This window comes from Yarrowia lipolytica, chromosome 1E (genome assembly GCF_001761485.1).
Source record: "Yarrowia lipolytica chromosome 1E, complete sequence".
Classification (NCBI taxonomy): Eukaryota; Fungi; Ascomycota; class Dipodascomycetes; order Dipodascales; genus Yarrowia; species Yarrowia lipolytica.
Window position 1 is genome coordinate 532,369 of NC_090774.1, and position 19,561 is coordinate 551,929.

The 19,561-nt window shown below is 48.0% G+C and overlaps 8 protein-coding genes across 8 annotated transcripts; 4 read left to right on the forward strand and 4 right to left on the reverse strand.

Annotated features, from left to right (window-relative positions):
* Window positions 1-592: 592 nt before the first annotated feature.
* YALI1_E05329g (uncharacterized protein) lies at window positions 593-2,626 on the forward strand (the record flags this gene model as incomplete). Its single annotated transcript, XM_503539.3, has 1 exon — window positions 593-2,626. One exon carries the CDS (start codon window positions 593-595, stop codon window positions 2,624-2,626), a length of 2,034 nt encoding a protein of 677 aa, XP_503539.3.
* Window positions 2,627-2,940: 314 nt separating this feature from the next.
* On the forward strand, window positions 2,941-3,558 carry YALI1_E05353g (uncharacterized protein; the record flags this gene model as incomplete). The annotated part of the gene is made up of 1 exon (XM_068282901.1): window positions 2,941-3,558. The coding sequence occupies one exon, from the start codon at window positions 2,941-2,943 to the stop codon at window positions 3,556-3,558; it is 618 nt and encodes a 205-aa protein (XP_068139002.1).
* Window positions 3,559-4,382: 824 nt separating this feature from the next.
* YALI1_E05390g (uncharacterized protein) lies at window positions 4,383-6,659 on the reverse strand (the record flags this gene model as incomplete). Its single annotated transcript, XM_503541.3, has 1 exon — window positions 4,383-6,659. The coding sequence occupies one exon, from the start codon at window positions 6,657-6,659 to the stop codon at window positions 4,383-4,385; it is 2,277 nt and encodes a 758-aa protein (XP_503541.3).
* A 328-nt stretch (window positions 6,660-6,987) lies between these two features.
* On the reverse strand, window positions 6,988-7,947 carry YALI1_E05403g (uncharacterized protein; the record flags this gene model as incomplete). Its single annotated transcript, XM_503542.3, has 1 exon — window positions 6,988-7,947. The coding sequence occupies one exon, from the start codon at window positions 7,945-7,947 to the stop codon at window positions 6,988-6,990; it is 960 nt and encodes a 319-aa protein (XP_503542.1).
* Window positions 7,948-9,323: 1,376 nt separating this feature from the next.
* Window positions 9,324-10,307, forward strand: YALI1_E05416g (uncharacterized protein; the record flags this gene model as incomplete). The annotated part of the gene is made up of 1 exon (XM_503543.3): window positions 9,324-10,307. One exon carries the CDS (start codon window positions 9,324-9,326, stop codon window positions 10,305-10,307), a length of 984 nt encoding a protein of 327 aa, XP_503543.1.
* A 1,988-nt stretch (window positions 10,308-12,295) lies between these two features.
* YALI1_E05446g (uncharacterized protein) lies at window positions 12,296-14,113 on the forward strand (the record flags this gene model as incomplete). The annotated part of the gene is made up of 1 exon (XM_503544.3): window positions 12,296-14,113. One exon carries the CDS (start codon window positions 12,296-12,298, stop codon window positions 14,111-14,113), a length of 1,818 nt encoding a protein of 605 aa, XP_503544.1.
* Window positions 14,114-15,384: 1,271 nt separating this feature from the next.
* Window positions 15,385-16,578, reverse strand: YALI1_E05489g (uncharacterized protein; the record flags this gene model as incomplete). Its single annotated transcript, XM_503545.3, has 1 exon — window positions 15,385-16,578. One exon carries the CDS (start codon window positions 16,576-16,578, stop codon window positions 15,385-15,387), a length of 1,194 nt encoding a protein of 397 aa, XP_503545.3.
* A 562-nt stretch (window positions 16,579-17,140) lies between these two features.
* Window positions 17,141-17,511, reverse strand: YALI1_E05496g (uncharacterized protein; the record flags this gene model as incomplete). The annotated part of the gene is made up of 2 exons (XM_068282902.1): window positions 17,141-17,319; window positions 17,385-17,511. 2 exons carry the CDS (start codon window positions 17,509-17,511, stop codon window positions 17,141-17,143), a joined length of 306 nt encoding a protein of 101 aa, XP_068139003.1.
* Window positions 17,512-19,561: the final 2,050 nt, after the last annotated feature.

The following is a 19,561-nucleotide window of genomic DNA, read 5'->3' on the forward strand; positions in this document are numbered from 1 at the left end:
AGAAGTCGATAAGTCTACAAGGTGACCTTGCATTAGTGCAGCACTAGACACCACCAGATGCGTCCCTTGTGCCGTCTCCTACTTGTAGGGGGTTGGGGCCAGTATTTTTACAGTGGCCTAGCAATCGCTACAAGTACTCGTACTGCAGACCTCTGGCCTATCCATTCCTACTCGACTTTGACAGACTGTCTCACCCGATAAGCTCTCAGTCCTGCAAAGCCGTTTGGTGGCCATGTTTTGAGCTGCAGTTGAGAGGTCTTTTGAAGATGAAGACCAAACAACCTATAGGCATTCGGTGAAGAAAAACAGGTTACATTGGTGACTTATAGAACCCGGGACACTAATACTCTAGAAAAAGAGAGCAGGGAGAAAATACACAGCCAGTAGACTCGCCACCATCGTCACAAAATTGTATTTTGGGTCCCACTGTTACATCTATGGCACTCCCATTGCTAAACTCTAGCTAGTGCCGTGCGTAAATTCATGCAGTCTCTAGACATTTGGCCATTTGGGGAGGGAGCAGTTGAACTATTAAAAACCGGAGTCGACTTTTCTACGTTAAGGGCAACTGGATCTTCATCACACGGCCACCATGTCCTACAGAAAGATATTTGGCAAAAAGAAAGATAAGGAGCCCGAGGAGGGCGCACCCAGACCTCGACCTGAAGACGCCCAGAGCGTCAGTACAGCGGGCACAGCTGGCAGCAGTTATATGTCCTCGATTTTTTCGCGGAATACCAGAAATACATCGGGGACTGCTTCTACATCCGCTTCAGCTGGCTCCACGGGCAGCGCCAGAAGCTATCACAAGGAGGGAGCAGCTGCGGGACGAGTCAACGTGTTGGAGACTATCAGCGATGTGGCAGATACGGTTGGAGTGGACGTGCCTCAACAGGTGAAAAGAGGACAGTTCGGTACAAGCGACAGAAACCACGGTATTTCCGCCAGCCAGCCTAGTTTGTCTTCGCCAAATGCTTACCTGGGCGCTGGAAGCCCTACAAACCTCTTCTCTGGAGCCCCTTCTAGTGGAGGAGCCTCTTCTCCTGTGTTTCCCTTCGCGGTGAATGAGGTTCACATGCGAGAAGTCCACGAAAGCTTGGCTCAGCTGAACGCTGAGTCCAGCGCGCTACTGCAACACATATTCAACGGTGTATTTACTCCAGTTATGGCGTCTACTGCCTTGCAGAGACTCATGAGAGACTTTATCAATTTCACCGAAATGGCCTCTGACGTGACTGTGCAACAGCTGGCACCCACCATCAAGGTGGTACTCCATCTGAGTGATAACCTGCTTGGTCCCGAAGATATCCAGTCGAGAAAATTACTGCTACGTACCCTGCATGAACTGGGCCGTCGTATCGGGGTCTTACCTCGACTCTCGGGCACCGTCAGCGAGCCTCGAAATTTTGCTATTGGCGAAATGGCCTCCGAACTTGAAGCGTTGCCACAGGTTCTGCGAATCATGGACCAGATTTGCACTGCCCAAAGCGAGGTGGCAGACCAAGACGGTGCCTTCATTGCACCAGTTCTTCGTGGTCTTACACCCCAATTCTCCGTCCTCACACTCTCTTTTGGATACCCGCAGCCGGAGCAGTCTCACTACGATATGGTGTCTCAATTAAGTACCTCGTCGCCACAAAGTGTCCATCTTTACTGCCACAAAAACCAGATTGCTGCTTGTGCAAACTTCAAGCCTCCCTATAGAATCCCCACGGACCCTCAGTCGCCACCCATGTCTCTTTCCATCGCATCTAACGACGGTACGGCATCAGGAACCCTCGGCGGATTCATCTACCCCAAAATTAGCGCCAACGACCCTGCTCTGGCTGCCTACGCTCGTTCTACCTTTGCCATGACCTGCGGTCATGTCTGTCTCTCCGAGAAAACCGGGCAGAATCCCCCTGTCTCAGCACCCTCCCCTGTGCTCATCAACATGTACCGTGCTGCTCTGAAGAAGGAACAGGTGAAATACGCTCCAAACACGGCTGCATACACACAGTTTCAGAATGCTATCGACGAGACCAAGGGTCCCAACACTTTGGGGTCTGTTGTTTGGGGTGAACGAGCTGTTGTCAACGGAGCCATTTCCGATGTGGCTATCATCAAGTGTGACACTGGTCTTACATGCCGAAACACTCTGGGTGACGATGTCGTCTTCACCGAGTATGACCCTGCTCTTGTTTTTGGTAACCTCGAGGTTCGATCGGTGGCCCAGAAGCTTGTTCCCGGAATGAATGTTTTCAAGTACGGCTCTACATCAAGATACACTAGGGGTGTATACAACGGCCCCAAAATTGTCTACTGGGCTGAGGGACGAATTCAGAGCAGCGAATTCGTGGTCACCACAGACTCAACTCCCATGTTTGCTCTTGGAGGAGACAGTGGTGCCTGGCTTCTTCACAAGGTCGAGTCCGAGAACCCTTCGCTGAGTGTTATGGGTATGCTTCACTCTCACGATGGAGAGGTCAAGCAGTTTGGACTCTTCTCACCCATGAATGTTATCCTTGATAGACTCGAGCAGGTTACTCATGTCAAGTGGGGAGTGGTGGGAACTACCGACGACGAGGGGGAGGACCTCGCAGGGGGGAGTGACAGTGATGCCAGCGAACACAACCACAGCGATTAGGTAAGCCTTTAGGATGAGGTGGTGGGAACCGCCACCTCACAAAAGCCGACGCGGGTGCTCAAAAGCCTATTGGCTCATTTGGTGAGAGGCCTAATGACGTCACCATAAGGCCACTTCCACGCAACACAACACACATGTTATTATGGTACGACACCTTGGCCACTTATAATACATTGTGGTGGATCAATTGAGCTCGTTTGATGGCCTAGTCTAATCTTTTATGATGGGACGCGTTTCTATACTGGAAGCGTCCCTCGTTAACACTGACACCCCAGGCGGTTTTGAGCAATCACAGTCGCACTGACTATATATTTATGTATCAATTAATGCCTATTTATCGATTAGACAAAGAGCAGACCAGTAAAGAGAGCGAGAGTGACCTCGGGAACACCAACAATGCTCTGCTTTTTGATGTGTCGCTGGGTCTGTCGTCGGTAAGACCACACAGAGAGACCAGTGAAGCAGATGGCACCGGTGACGTAGATGTATCCGAGAGAGATTTTCGCCCAGCAGTTGAAGACGCAGTTGACCTCCTTGTCGGTCATCTCACCGACAAGACCGGTGTATCGGGCCCACATGACAGCCAGGGGTCCGAGGGGCTCAACAACTCGCTTGAACAGGGGAAACAGCAGGGTGATAGGAGAGTACCACTCATTGAGGGTGATGTTGGAGATGTCGAACTTCTTGGCCAGCTTGTTCTCGCACTCGCAGCTCTCAAGAGACTTGTTTTTCAGGAGTGCAACGCCTCGAGCAGTGTGAATGGCAGCAACAACGGGGAAGGCAGCAGCAAACAGAGTGTAGCCAGCAACGGTGCCGGTGAACTGGTAGAAGGAAGGCTCCTTGATGAGTGTCTTGACGGTGTCGCAGAATCGAGTCATTGTCAATGTGTTGTTTTTCAGTTGTCTAGAAGGTGTGAGAATAGTGTTGAGTGACCTGTCACATGGGTTTGTTGGATGGGGTTAGGGAAGCAATGTTCCGCCTTAGACGAGAAGGATAGACTTTTGAATATGCAGGACCTGCATTATCTACTGGAGGCGAAGACATTCAAAAGGACATATTGTAGCTTGTATTTTGGCAAATCGCTCAACCCATAACCACGTTTGCTTGGTGTGGATTTCTTTGTGTCTTTTTGATATCTTTGGCCTTGTTCTCATGGACCTAAATTCTCTGTGTGGAGTTACTTTGCCACAGTGGCAAAACGACCAAGCGAAAGTGAGTTAAGGTGCAGCACGGTTAGTAATGGACCCTTTGATTGGCCACAGTTTTGTCTGGACAACTCAACAACCGCTGGAATAGCGATACTAGAGGTTTATCTACGACGAGAATGGTTTTGTAGAGGAATCACCAGAAGAATCTGAAACAGTAGAAAAACCAATGGCAAGTAAAGTTGCAAGCCGTTGCATTTTAGAAATGTAACAATGAAACCATCTGAAAGTCAAACATGTCGCCATGGTAGTCCCGGCAGACATGGAGCTCTCGCGACCCCCTACAACAGTTGTTTCCTTTAACAAGCACCCACTGTAATTACCGTATGTACTGTAAGTGGGGTTTTGAATTATTTTACAGGCCATCTCATAATGACTACTTGTAGGGGCTGTTTATTCTGTTTATTACACCCCTGGCCAACTTGGGACAAGCACAAGGGCTACGAACATTGATATTTCTCTCACCCACTTTAAAAACATGACATCAAATCCACCGTATATTACAATCTATATATTTTAATACTCCATGAGTACTTTAAGTTGTTTGTTGCCTATGTACGCCGTTTCTTGTACTGGACTGATCGAGCACCTCCATCCTTGGGTCCTCGTCGCTTAGAAGCACCCTTGGCATCCTCCTTTATTTCGTAGGGGTTAAACTGTTTCTTCTCCTTGGCCTTCTGTTTTCGGGCAGTCATGGCAGCCTTCTTCTCGGCGGCCTTCTGATCGTCGGACTTGAGAATAGAAGCACCAGCAGAGTAGTCAAACGGAGTGAACTCCTCGGACTTCTCCTTTGCTACTCCCTTCTTAGCCTCCTTGTCAGCTGTGTACTTCTTGTTAGACTTGGCAATAATGATATCATTGGCATGCTCGTGCTCATCTTCAGAGTAATCAGACTCGTCGTCAGCAGCGGCATCCTGCTCAACCTTGACCTCCTCCTCAGCGTTCTGGACTTCGCTATCAGATTCAGTAGAGTCAACAGATAGGGGTGCGACGGGAACCGCCAAAACCATCATATGCTTATCAATCTTGGAAACACCAAGAGGACCTAGAGCAGTCTCCTTTACATGTACAATAGACGACTTGGAAGAGTCGAATTTGCCTGTGATATCTGACTGTCCGTCCTGGGCTGCCAGGAAGATGACCTCTGCGATTTCAGAAAACTCTGCCCCCTCAATAGACTCGGCAGCGAGGACGGGCTCCTCCTCAACCTGCTCTACCTCAACATGCTCGTCCTTGGAATCCTTGATGACGTCCAGAATCTCCTCAACGTTTTTTCGAACAAGAAGCGGGAGAGACTTGGATACACTGAACACAGCCTCGGGCGTTTGAGGCATTCGGTTGGCAAGTGAAACGAGCAGATAGTTAGGCATCACGTAGCCAGTAGACTCGTCCTCCTTTCGAGCCATGCTGTCTCTCCACAAGAAAAGAGCCTTGGCGACTGAGACACTAGGCCCAGTGATGTGGAACTGAGAAATGAGACGATTGATACCTCCCTCGTAGTCGAACGACTTGAGATAGTACCTTGGGTCGTAGCCGGTGTACTCATACCTCTGGGAAGCAGTCTGTCTGCTCTTTTCCAAAACTCCCTCGATCTTGTCCTTCTGCACGAGCGCATTCTTCAGCTGATCGTAGATGTTGAGCAGGAAGTGGGTATCTGCTCGGGCGTAGAGAAGCTGCTCAGGCGACATAGGTCGAATTCGCCAGTCACTGAGTTGGTACTTCTTAGAAGTGACGAAGTTGGCGTAATGCTGGAGAAGGAACGCTAAACTGTGTCCCTTGAGGCCAAGGGCCTGGGCGGCATGGAAGGTGTCGAACAGAGACACAATGTACAGACCGAAATCTCTTTGGAGCCACTGAATATCCATAGTGGCTCCATGCAAAACCTTGACAATCTTGGGGTCAGTCAAAACCTCATTGAAGATCTCGAGGTTTCGGAGAGCGATGGTGTCGATGATGTAATCTTGCTCCCGAGAGGAAACCTGCACAAGACATGTGATGCCGTAGTATGTTCGCATGGAATGATGTTCGACATCGATGGCTATCTCCTCCTGGGTCTTCAGGTGGTCAACCATGTCTCTGAGTTTCTCCTCTGTGTCAACGTAGATGTATTCATCCTCTCCTTCAGCCTCCCATGGTCGGTTAGGAATGACCTCTGTCTCCTCGTACACCTCATCTGGGTAGGGCTGCTCCATTATCTCCTTGGCGTAGGGCTGTGGGTAGTGATCTCGTCTGTCATCTTCAGTCACCAATTCGAACGCGTCCTCTAGGGGCTCCAGAGCATTTGGTTTCGAGGTGAGTTTGGGTTTGAAGGGAGTGTCTCTCGAATTGTCGACCTCCCACATCTCCTGGGGCTTCCATTGCGGCCCCTTGATCTCGCTAGATGACTGAATGGCATTTCCTACTCGGATCTTCTCTCCGAGCGTCTGAGGGCCAGTCTTCTTGGACTCGGCAATCTCAACCTTGTCTCCCTTTTTGTTCAGCTTTCCGAGCTGAATGTCGGTTTTCTCGTACAGGTCATCGACAACAGACGAGAACTCATTCCAGTGTCGGTTCACAGTGTCGAGCTCGGGAGGAAAAGATCCCACTTCGTTCGGGGCAATCTTCTGGGCCAGCTGGTTGACCACTCCAATGAGCTGTGATGCATTCTCCTTCACGCTGTCGGCCACCTTGTCATCAATAGAGCTGTAGAACTTGATGTCGTGCGAAGCAAGACCACGGGCAGCCTTGGCAGTCTGTTGGGCCAGTCGCACAACACTATCGATTTCCATCTTGTATGTGTTGTGGTGATGGGAATGGACTGGGAATAGGCTGTTGGAAAATTGATGCATATACAGAGAAATAATTTACGATTAGGTTTAGGGCTAGCTAACACAAATCGGGTAGTAATACGGTACATACTATACTTGAAGTTGGAGGGTCCAGCGGATATGGTGAAGTGATAGACAGGTATTCTCTTATCCGTCCTACTCTATTCGACGAGCGGATTTTTTTTATTTTTTGTCAGTCTCTTTGGTGCAACCACCGAAATCTCTCTCTACTATACTGCTTGTGCTGTTCTACGACGTGCATACTTGTATTACTTGTAGGTCGTCTAGCTAGATTGTCTATACCGAATCTTTTATGTACAATGGGTGCTCATACAAACGACCCAGTTATCTATTCTTCATCTTCAGCCTCCTCCACCAGCTCCACGATATCGGTTCCAGGAATCAGACGAATGGTCACATCTGTCTCTCCTGCAATGATGCCCCACATGATGGATCCATCCCATTGTTCTGCAATGTCATTGTAGAGACCTTCCAGGATATCTGGGTCGTTGGACCCCTCTCCAAGAACCTCCTTGATGGCTGCATCCATGCTGCTAGAGCTTCCAAACAGCCATGGCCGGTGTGCAAGAAACAGAGGATTCTCTACCTGCTCCAGCACTCCTTCTCGGAACTTTCGGTTTGCAGCCACCAGCTCCTCATATGTGAGACCCAGAGACTGGAACATGGCCTCTGTAAGTTTTCGAGAGATGGGGGATATGGGAACCTCATCGGGGAAAACTCGAGGCAGCACGTACTTCCACAAAATATCGTCCATGTAGAGATCAGACGAGAGGAGAGGCTCTGTGGGCTTGAAACCACTCTCAGCGACATCCGCCAGCTTCTTCTTGTTGTATTGCATCTTCTTAATCTCCAAGAGAACCCGTAGCTCGGACATGTATTCGTTCATACCCACAGGCTTGTGATCGTGAGCTCCCCACCACCATGTAACCTTTTTGCCTTCCTTCAGAGCCTTGACTCGGTCTGCACGAGCTCGCTGGGCCCAGGGGTCGTATGTGAGGTTTCTCGTGCGTGCCAAATCAAATATTGCGGTGCAGCCGATGAGTGCTGATCCAGTGAGGATGCCTGTAGCCTTGACTGCTCTGTATGGCCACTTTCCGTATTTGGCCCTGAAAGTTGATCTCCGCGGATAGGCTAGCAGCAAGACGCCCACACCCATCTGAGCAGCACATACAATGGTAAGTGCATATTTGTTATCGGCCGCGGGTACCAGTTTGCCCCACATGCGCAGGACAAATGAGGGCTGCTGATACTTGGGAAAGAACCCATCTTGGTCTTTGTCGTTTGCCATTTTCTGTGTCACGTCAACTTCCTAATCAAATGCTTTTATGTTGAGTGTTTGCCACGTTGTGTTAACCGCCCGTTACTTGTTGTAAGGCTTTTCGCTCTTCCTCTCGGCGTAATGAGTGAAGATGGCGTAAATCAAGTCAAATCCTCCTGTTCTGCACGATATGTGATGGAAATGGCATGCATGACTAAGGGGTCCTAACCCTACAACTACAGTAAAGAAACACGGAGTTTGATACTGAAACTATTTCATCCAACAGGACACAGCTATCGTGCACAGAGCAACACTACAGGTAGAAAGAGGTTACCAGCGAATATGTTTTCAATATATCTCAAACGGTGGACGTTACATAAAATCAAGGAGCGTAATCATCAACGGCATCATCACTTGAAGCCACATGTATAAGTGTATGTACTGTACTTCAGATTTGTGCATGATCGCCACGAGCAATATCTGAGAGCTTATAATATAAGTCAAAAAAGGTGACGAGGGTGGTATCGCGAAGGTGGCGAAGACACCAAGTGTGACAGACCCCGGCTAATTGCGGCAGATTGTTATTGAGGGCTTTTGGCTCAAACACGTCGAATAATTACAAGTGCCCTATTTGGACTCCTTCATATCGATACTGCATTTGTATGGGCAGGAGGCGATTATACAGTGAACTACAGACGACACCATAAATGGAGTAACCACTGTAGAGATAGTACGGGCTTGGCTATCGTAACCGTGTATCACACCCTGGATATATTGTTCTTAAACATTAGCGGCCCATTGCCTAATATCACCGGTGTCTTACGACTCAGCAGTCATTCGTGATTACAATACCTGAAAGGAGGCTGCCTCCTTTGTCACAGCTTACTAAATTTGAGTCAAGCCCTTTTCCAGAAGCCCATATGCATGACGACGCGTGTACGAACGCACAAGTACTATGTTCATTCGTTGTCTTTGGTGCACCCGGTTATCTGATTGTTAACATTGATAGCAACATCGCATTGTTGTTCATGCCTGAGCATTTTATCAATCTGACCAAGTGCACGACTTCATTCGAAGTCGTGCACTTTAATTACGTCACGGTCAATTTTGCGTGAATAATGCTCCATCGGTTAACTCCTCCACTCAGCGTAACTGGGTTCCGCACTATCTCTTGGTTAGGATCATTAACACGAAACTTCATTCCCCTCTAAAAGTAATAGCGACAACAGGAGCATGTATTGGTAATCGATCTACTTTTATGTGGGGTTAGCTCGCGCCGTGCATATGGCATGTTGGCCATGGCTTCATTGTGGCTTGGGGCCGTCTATGACGAACACTATATATTAGTAGGACCTCGTCTCTAATGAGGTTACAACTTCTTATCCGACTCTACAATACCAAGAAAAATGGCCCGCACACCTGTCTACTTCATTCCTCATGGAGGCCCCACCTTCATGTACGAGAATCACCCTGGAGGAGATAAAGGAGCCTTTGACTATCTCAGACATCTTGGACGAGATCTGATCCAGAAACACAAGGAGAATCCCGACTCTGTCAAGGGCGTTATTGTTATGTCGGCCCACTGGGAAAGTGCGAACCAGCAGGACGAGAACCCCAAGGGTACCGGTAACAACGAGTTTCCCAAGGTCAATGGTAAGGGTATTCCCGTGGGAATTGTGACTGACAAAAACGACAACTACCCCAACCTCGAATACGATTTCTTCAATTTCCCAGCCCACATGTATGAGGAGAAGTTCTGGGCTAAGGGCAACCATGCCTCTGCTGAGAAGATCGCCAAACTTATTGATAACACCCCTGGCTACTATGCCCAATTGAGAAGTGACAAGAAGTGGGATCATGGCGTGTGGGTCGCTTCCAGAGTTATGTTTGAAGAAGCTGGTGAGGAAAAAGGTGCCCTCAAGTTCCCCATCATCAATATTTCAGAACCTGCAGGTGACGACGTGGACCATCTGAGTCCTCGACAGCTGTCTGAGAGATTCTACAACCTCGGCAAGGCACTCGCACCTCTGAGAGATGAGGGATATTGGATAATTGGATCCGGTATGTCAGTTCACAATCTTCGAGAACGACGTAAGTTTGCTGATGGTGGAGAGCCCGAGTATTCCCAGCCTTTTGAAGATGCTGTCAAGGACGTGGTAGAGAATGTCACGAGTGTGCCTGTTTCTGATGAGCAAAATCTGGAAAACCTTTCAGAGCTTTGGAAGAACCCTCACCGACCAGCTGCCCATCCCACCGCTGAACATCTCTTTCCCTTCTACTTCTCAGCAGGAGCTGCTGACGGTGACAAGGGTGTTCAGGAGTACACAAAGATCTCAGGCAGCACTGCATGGGGTCTATTCAAATGGGGTGGTTCCACAGGAGATTATTAAATGCTGTTTTTAGCTGTGTCTAGCAATACCATCATACCCCTCAGTTTGTGGGGAAGATCCTGAAGAATGTGCGAGCAAGACATGTGATTCGTAGCGTTCGAGCATGGGTGGCTTGTTTATGCCTTGGTAATTTTCACCTTTAGAGCCGTATGAACTATATTGAATGGCAACCGAGAATACGATCGAAGTGTTCGTTCAAGGCTGAGCATTCGTATGCCATGTTCATGTATAACTCGTGCGAGATATTGTGGACGGCCCGTTCCGCATAAGTACTGTCAATACATATCGAATCAAAACCAATGAAATTTTCAGCCTCTTGCAACCGTTGAAACATTAGGTGTCCAGCTATCTCATGAACCGACGGTTATCGGGAATGAATTCCGTAGAGTTCCAGGAAATTTAACCTGCCAGTTTAGCACCAACCCTTGAGGTTTATCAAAATAGGCGTTTGGAGGAGATCCACTTCTTCTTGAGGTCCGCTGGAACAATGAGGGCGTACGCAATGAAGGTCCCACTGAATTACTCGGGGGAAGCATGATCCTCTTTGTTTACAGAAGGAACCGTTAACTGCCGAACTCAATGCGTCTCGATAGCACGAGTACATACTACTTGTAGTACTACTTGTAGCACTTCCGGTACAGACAGAAGTACGAGTAATTGTAACTATACAAAAAACAAGGGGTAATCAGAGCCTGCATAGGTCCTTAGAGGAGTTATTTCATGAGACGCATGCACCTCTCTAGTCCTTGAAAGTCTTACCAGTTCACTTCTAAGCGGTGGTACGAGGTGTCTCGTCTTGGCATGTCTTTTCGAAATGGTAGCGTGCACATGAAGGTCTTCGATGCCACCTTGCCGATGCTACCATCATGTAGGTTTCCTGTGAAGCATGATCTGACAGCCAATGATAGCGGGAGATTATGCCTGTTCTGGTTGTCTCGAAGTGAGACGGTTGTTTGATGCTCGCTAATCTTGCGTCATTACTGCCATGCTCGGTTAGCTAAAGGACCTTGGAAAATCCCGTTCACACCTCATTCTTCCTGGGGCTCTGCAGGTCCTATCTTGAAGACAAATTACCTCAACATTCCGTACCAGAGTCTGGCGCAGTAAAGCTTCCTTTAACTTGGTCGGAGTCAGAAGGTTTCGGTGGAGTTGGCAGTTGAGAGAGAGCCACAATTCATTTAGAGTCTTGGCTGCATCGGAGCCAGACTTGATGTCAGCTCTTGGCCTCTTGGCATTGATGTGCATGTTTCCGGTAGACAAAAGGCGGTGGGAAATTGAATATTTTTCCATTTCCAGGAGTTAGTATCTACATCACTCACCTGATTAGTTAATTTAAGCCTTTCTTGCTCGCAGAATAATGGTGACTTCACTGATAACGATATGAACCATGCTTGATGGCGACTGAACCGTATCAGAAGTTATCTTTCTCTCCTCCTTCGGGATATTTTCAAGCCACTCTATCTAAGCTCCATACTGGACAAAGACCACGTTATATATCTAAGGCAGAGATATCACAAGTGCTCGTATTTATATTGGTTTCCTTTTGACTGGGCTCAGCAAGAGGTACAGATCAGCTAACTACAGTATCATTATTTTTGTGGAGGATGTCATTCTGCGGTAACCGTGGAACGAGAACAGGGTGGTGTTAAAGGAGGCCAGCCTCACGTAAACAAATCCCCACATCAAGGAATGTCGCCTTTCCTATGCATGTGTCCTTAAGTCACTGGCAAACTATAGCCGAGAAAGTCCCTGTTACTTGTACTCTACTGTACTGACGTCAAGCTCAAGCCTTCGAGCTCTAACTGTCTTCTTGCTTTGCTCGAAACTCTCCTTAACCGAATGAACCTGGGCACGGCACTGTGGCTGTCAAGATTTTATGATACGATAAGGCCCAAAGAAACTCACATGAGAATATGGGGTATATATAACAGAAGTGCGTTCTGCCCATTTTATATTATCATTTTCATTCTATCACCACCCGTTTCTCAATGACTTCACACCTTGGTGACCACCTCGAGGATCACCTGGAGCCATCCAGAGATGACAATCTCTATTATCATGAGGAGGAGGAAGCTCCCGGTTACCAGGCATACACTTCTCAGGCAGATTACCCTGCGAAGCCTACCTACTCTGGAAGTGGTTCATCTCAGCGACGGTTCGATGACTATAACACTTCTCTTGAGAAGAAGGAAGGTGATATCGAGTTCACCGAAGTCGTTGATGAGTCTGAACACTACTCGCAGAAGTGGTCTACGTATACTGACGAGTATAACCCTGACGGGCTGCGGGTCGCAACAGATGAGGAGTGTATGACTCTTCGAAAGATCGCTGCTCCGATCTCTGCCATGACTTACATGCTGTCTCTAGTCGAGTTTGCCGAACGAGGTTCCTATTATGGGCTAACCAACGTCATCTCCAACTTTGTTCAATTCCCTTTGCCTCCCGGAGGAAACGGCTGGGGTGCTACACCCAAAGACTCTCAGTCCACCGCTGGTGCTCTCAACCAGGGACTCCAGGTTGCTACTGCTCTCACTCTTGTTCTCCAATTTCTGTCCTACCTCACTCCCCTTCTTGGTGCTTACCTTGCAGATTCAAAGTACGGGCGTTTCCCCACAATTTGGGCCGGTACCATCGTTTGTGGAGTTGGTCATGTCATCATTGTTATTTCCGGTATCCCCGGTGTTCTTGAACACCAGAAGGCCTCATTAGGCGTGTTTATCGCTGGGTTGATCATCTTTGCTTTTGGAACAGGTCTATTCAAGCCTAATTTGTTGCCTCTCCTTCTGGAACAGTACCGAGAAGATGATAACTGGGTCAAGAAGCTCAAGAGTGGTGAGGAGGTTGTTATCGACAAAGAGTCCACCCTCCAGCGAATGACCCTGGTCTACTACTGGTCCATTAACGTCGGAGGATTCCTTGGTTTGGGTACTGCCTACGCTGAGAAGCGAATCGGCTACTGGCTCGCATTTCTGGTCCCCACTATCCTCTACTTCTTCCTTCCCTTCTTCCTCTTTATTATCCGAAACCGGGTTTATAAGGCTCCTTCTAGCGAGGACTCCATCATCGCCGGTTTTGTCGGTGTTATGTGGCAGTGGCTCTTCAGAAAGCCTTCTACTTACTCGGAGAAGTTCGTGGCTGATGTCTGGACCACCCTCAAGGCTACCCGTTTCTTCCTTTTCTTCCCCATCTACTTCATCAATGACAACGGCATTGGAGCTCTTTCCAACTCACAGGGAAGTTCGATGATCACGAATGGTGTTCCGAACGATCTGCTCAACAACTTCAATCCCATCACCATTATCGTGGCGGTGCCTATCGTCAACTATATCCTGTATCCTCTGCTGCGTCGATACAGAATCAACTTCCGCGCTTCGTTTCGAATCTTCCTGGGTTTCATGCTGGCAGCTTTCTCTCCCATGATTGGAGCCATTCTGCAGTGGCGAATCTATGAAACTTCTCCTTGTGGATACTACGCAACAGATTGTGACAAGGGTGTTGCTCCCATCACCATCTGGTGGCAGGTCTTCCCCTATTTCTGCACAGCGCTATCTGAAATCTTTGCCGTCACTACCTCCTACGAGCTGGCCTACTCCCTTGCGCCTGCCCATCTGCGATCTATTGTCCTCGCTCTGCTGCTCTTCATGTCGGCTTTCAGCACCGCCATTCAGACCGGTATCACTCCGGCGCTGGTTGATCCCCATCTGATTTGGCCGTTTGTGGGCATTTCAGTGGCGGGTGCAGCCTTTGCCATTGCATTCTTGTGTTGTTACTGGCGTCTCGGAAAGGGCCAGGAGGTTTCTGTCTAAGGAGGATGTTGCATAAGAAAAGTATGAGTACAAGTAACGAGATACTGTAATAGCATTGGGCCCCTATCGCCCCTTATAAAAAAAGACAGTAATAGTCCAAACAAAAAAAAAAAAAAACAAAAAAAAAAAAAAAGTCTATAACTTTCGGCCTATTGAATCAATAGGAGGAGGCCATTACCTGTCAAAGCTACAGTATGTAGTAGTATCCACTAATTCAGCAATAATCGTACGTAATACTCGTGCTTGCACTGTAGCTACCCCTTATATGATCCCCTACCTACAAGTACCGATATACTGTACGTCACGGTAATTATTTGTAGTTTGGGAGCCCACCAAGAAATACCAAATGTACGACCGCGACGGTGCAGGGTATGTATGTGTATGCCCACTCCAAAAGGTAGTCAAGGAAAGTTCAAGGCCAAAAACGCGTTCACGCCCATGTCTTACAATAACAATGTGTTTGCAAGGTATCATACCTGGTCTGCCTCGGCAAGTCAAACGTAAGCATACCCGTCCCCCTGTTTGGACGCCGCACTCCCAATGCAGGTACTGCCCCCTAAGATGTTGCATTAGCAGGATGCTAAATTGTCGAGAGATAATTGTTTAGCCCACAAGTCCGTCAAATCATGATATCTCGGATTTTCCATTAAGTACGACGACGGTTGTGGGGGATAATCAGCATCATCGTGCGGTGCATACCAAAGATCTACACCGCAATCAGACATAGCCTATTGTCTATTAAACCTAGATCAGGTGGGCACCAACGGTATGACGGTTACCATGTCAACGCTATGCAAGCATAAGGTTCGAAGGTTGAAAATAGGCTCGGAGGGTAAACTCTCACTAGTCAAGACTTTGCCCCTGAATGGGTCATGAGACAAAAGGACATGCTGACCTGAGTGCCAGATTGAAAGAGAATCTGCTGTCTTGTTTCTCCCCGCCTGTGATAGTTTCAAAAGAGACCAAAGAGGCCCTGCATGGCAAAAGGAGGCGCAGCGGTATGTGATCTTCAGGGGAAGGTTGAAACCCTGTCGACAGATCTGCAAAGAGGAATGAGCGGGAAAAGTGACGCGCTCAATGTTTGGTGCTCAGGGTATTGGATTGCAGATCTGCCCAGGGCATATTAGACTTGGCAGAAAAGTCACTACAAGCACATATTTTAGAGACCCAAATCATTAGGAAGGGAGTTATTGTTACAATAAATAAATGTTCAGGCGTGAAGAACCTTGGTGCATGCCAGGTGTGTATGGTAGACGGGTGGAACGGTCTGTTTAAACACGTCCCATCTCTCGAACGCTCCATGAGTGGCGTGAAGAAGTGAATCGTTTAGACTTTGTCTGCACAAGAGCAGCACGTTCTTTCTGGACGTCAACAGCAATTGAAGCAGGTCGCTTCATCTTCGTAGTTCCCTGGGTCAGGGGTCGTCGTATAGCCTGCTGCTGGTGCTTCTCTCGATGAGAGAAGCATTCATCAATTGTATCGAATTTGTGGCCACAGGTGATGCAAACGACCTTATGTTTCAGAGGAGCCTTGCAGAATATTTCAGCGTCGTCTTCGTCATACTCGTCCAGATTGATGGTGGGATCGACATAAGGATCCTCCGTATCGGAGAATAGGTCATCGGATCCGGATGAAGCAGATGATTCCTCTTCTTCGGGCTCCTTGATGGCAGTAGGTCGCTGGAAGAATGGGGCAACCTGCAGAACAGATGCTCTCTTGGCTGATCTCTCTGGGAGAATAGGTGACAGAGACATCGATGCTGGGCGGGTGGTTCTGGCGGAGGAGAAGCTAGGGGATGAAGAGACAACTGCCAGAGAAAATCGCTTAGATGGAGGGGGTTTGCTAAGAGGAGAAGGGGTAGTGGGCGGGTTGGCTGCTATGATTTCTGCCTTGTTAGTGGTGGTGCTGGTGTTGATGTTGGTGTTGGCGTTGGTGTTGGTGTTGGTTTTGGTGTTGATGTTGTTGTTGGTGTTGGTAGATGAGATCATTGTTTGTGTTGTGGCGGGTCCCGTGGGAGTTGTAGATAGGGGCGATGGGCTCTTGGTGTTCTTGGTGTTCTTGGTGTTCTTGGTTTCCTTGGGTTTCTTTTCCTCTGAGATATCGATCAATGATGAGTAGGAAGCGTTACCACTAAAGATCCGTCGCGTATTGTCTGCCGTTTTCTGGGGCTGGTCCTTGCTTCGTGACTTGGGTCGTGTAACTTCTTCATTGACAGTCTTGGCTCGGCCCATGGTCTTGAGACTGCGTTCTGAGTTGGAGGAGTTGGAAGACATGAACGAAGTGAATGAAGAGATGCTGGACTTGCGTCTTCCCAGGTTCCGCTCCCTCTCAGTGGATGTAGCTGTGTCGTTAATGGCAGGCTCGTCGAAGTTCAAGGACTCTCTGGATCTGTTCTTCCATCGTGAGAGAGTCTGTGATAGTGACAGTTTTGACACGTGCCGGGTGTCGTCATGACGAAGTGCCATTGGTTTGTCGGAGCAAATTTGATGGTACAAGTACAAGTATGTTGGAGAAGGGGTCCCGGAAAGGAGCTCCTGTATATATATTTAGCCTTGTGGAGAGAGTTGGCTAACACTTTGCTAATACAAAGCACAACCCACGTTTAATTAGAGTTGTTTCGGACAGTTCCTCCTGGTGAATGAGGCCGAATTGCTTCTAAAGTGTCTGTGTGGTAGGAATTGAGCCGGTGTTTGCCCTCCAGACAGCGGTTGAGTATGAACTGGGTCCTATATATGATATTTCTGGTTTGAGACTCTGATCCAGCAAAATCAAGGGCAATCTCCAGTGACTATCATTTCGTGATCCGCTCCCGCGAAAGGTAAAAGCGAAGTCTAAACACACGCCAATGGCCTGAAACGCAAAGTTGAACCGAGTTTGTGTGTCTGTGGGCTCCAAATTCACAAAAACCAAAAGAACAAAGCTGCAACGACCACACCACCACAACACGAGCTTGTTTTCCACCGGTTACATCTGCAAGGTAAAGAGTCGTCACTCTCCTCTTTTTTCTCTCTCAATACAGCATTACTATTACCTTGTACAAGTACGATTCTCGTACTGTACAGTGCGCGGCTCACGGAAATGGCACGTGATCAACAACAGACGAAATTGACACTGCCAACGGCCAAGAGCCACGGCACCCAGGGATGAATCAGGGGTAGGTGCTACATAAAAGGGATTCACCCTCCAAAAAGACCCGTCACAATGTGCTGGAGCATTTTTGTTGCCAATATCGCATTATATTATTTGGTGGTACGAGTCTAGAGAGTCTAACAAGGCAGTGGGAAGCACTTGTTCGTTAAGCTTGTACCCCCTTCGTACGTGTTCCTGTAAATATAGAGAGAGAAGATTTGATTAGATATATAGAATATTGAATAAATAGCAAAACACCGTGGGGGCATCCCCGCTGATGCTGAGCATTTAACCCCACTTGGATCAATAAAGCCACACTAACCCATCTGTCATTTGCACAGCTATGTTAGTAATTTGTCGTGATGATCAGAAGAGCTCTTGTAAGAGGATCAGTGTAACTATGACATTACCGCAGCATTGCACCCAACAGAAGTCAAAACGACGACTGGTTTTGAGGACGCTCAATTGTTGGTAGATTGGTTTATCATCATTTTAGCTGGACACTCCATTTCCGATACTCACTTGTTCCAGTGCTGTGTGAGAGAACAAGTTTTTCTTCAACGTGAGCTTAAAACCATTTTTTTCGCCAATTTACCCGGCCGTCAAGCCCTATGTGTAATCTACGTGATTGCGGGTTCGATTTCTGCATGTGTTCGTAATCAGATAAAGTTGAGGATCATTAGAGGCTGTCGGCGGTAATATCGACACTGGGTCTCAAGGTGGCTGTCGATTGCAGTTGTAGAATCTGAAACACCTCCTCTCGTTTCAATCTCCATGAAATCACGGCCTCAAAGTCTGAATGAGGCTCCAGAAGCGTCATCGATGCATCCGGAATGACACCCGGTTTAGGCAGCCCGATAGAGTTGATGAGACTGAATCTCGAATTACAACTACAGCACACCATACAATACATGCTGTAGGTGCTGTACTCTGTGCGGTAGACCCGCTTTTTGCTGTTAGAGCAAGAGTGTCGATATTATCTGATTGACTTTTGTTCGGCGATGTTATCTCTCGTGTTATCATTTGCTTTGCCCATACTGTAATTGAGGAGCCCGTATTCAGATGTCAGTGGGTTACAGTAGTTGGTGGTTGATGCCAGTAAGAGATCACCTTTGGATTGAGATTGACCTTCAAGCAAACATCCAATTCTACAGTACGAGTAAGTCACCAATGACATCACTGAACGTGGCAGTCTCGATGGCGTCTGTTTGTTTGTACAGGAAGCACTATTGTGGCGGCTGTTGCAACCGCCCGTTTTTGTCTGAGAGTAGTGGATTCGGCCTTTTTCTCCTCCGGTTTCATTTTCACTCGTCGATGTGTCTTTTTCGGCGATTTCATGGCTCAAAAGTGCCGAGACCTTACTGAACTCGTGGTACATACATACTGTACATACAGTATGGGGCTCAGTGAGTGCCAAAATAAGTTGAATAGCTGCTTTGAAAGCACAAATGTTGTAATGGGCTGTTTCAGAGCTGTGGCAATTATCTAAATATCACTTGTCCGATGCTTGCACTTGCACTCGTACAGGACGGCTCTTGGTGTTAATATGGCGTCCCACATCAGCTGATAACGCAGGGTGAGGACAATGTCACTGAGACATGGATGCTTGATCTGATACTTCAATGTCCCCGACAAAATTATTGGATGCTCCTGTATAGAGAAATATATAAATACGAGTACGAGTACACACGATACCCAAGACATAGACGACATCGAGTGGAGAGCCAACTCAATAGTCGTTTCAGTCTGGCGGGGACATGAGGGACCTCTATCTTCTCAAGAAGTCACCTGCCCTTATGCTGTGGGGTCGTCAATTCTCGGCATTGCCTGCATCCTCCAGAAGTTGACCCGCAACGCTCCGTTAGTCCCTTGGCATAGGGATGAGTCGGAGGAGGGCAGACACAGGAGAACATTTGGAAGCATAAGAATACGCTGGCTCTAGGATAATGGCAATGGCAATGGCTTGTGTACAAGAACACATACCATTCTTGCCGAGCTCTAATCAACGTGACCAAATATATTTGTGCCTTCCTTTTGTGCGTGGCCGCTCCGGAATAATACCGTGCTACCCCGTTGTGTCCCGCAATATGCCTCTTCCCAGATTGGCTGCAACCTTGTCAGCCTTTGGACGTGTGAGACGTAGGAATTTGACAGCCGCACATTTGATATGGGGTAAACAAAGGAGAGGAAACTGGGGCTGTAGTAAAAAGCTGGTAGAAGCATGTCCCGTGACATTCCACACGTGTGTGTCTTTTCCAATGCAGTTCCAACCGCTGTTGATCGTCAAATATACCACTTCGGAACTCAGCCGGACCCTAT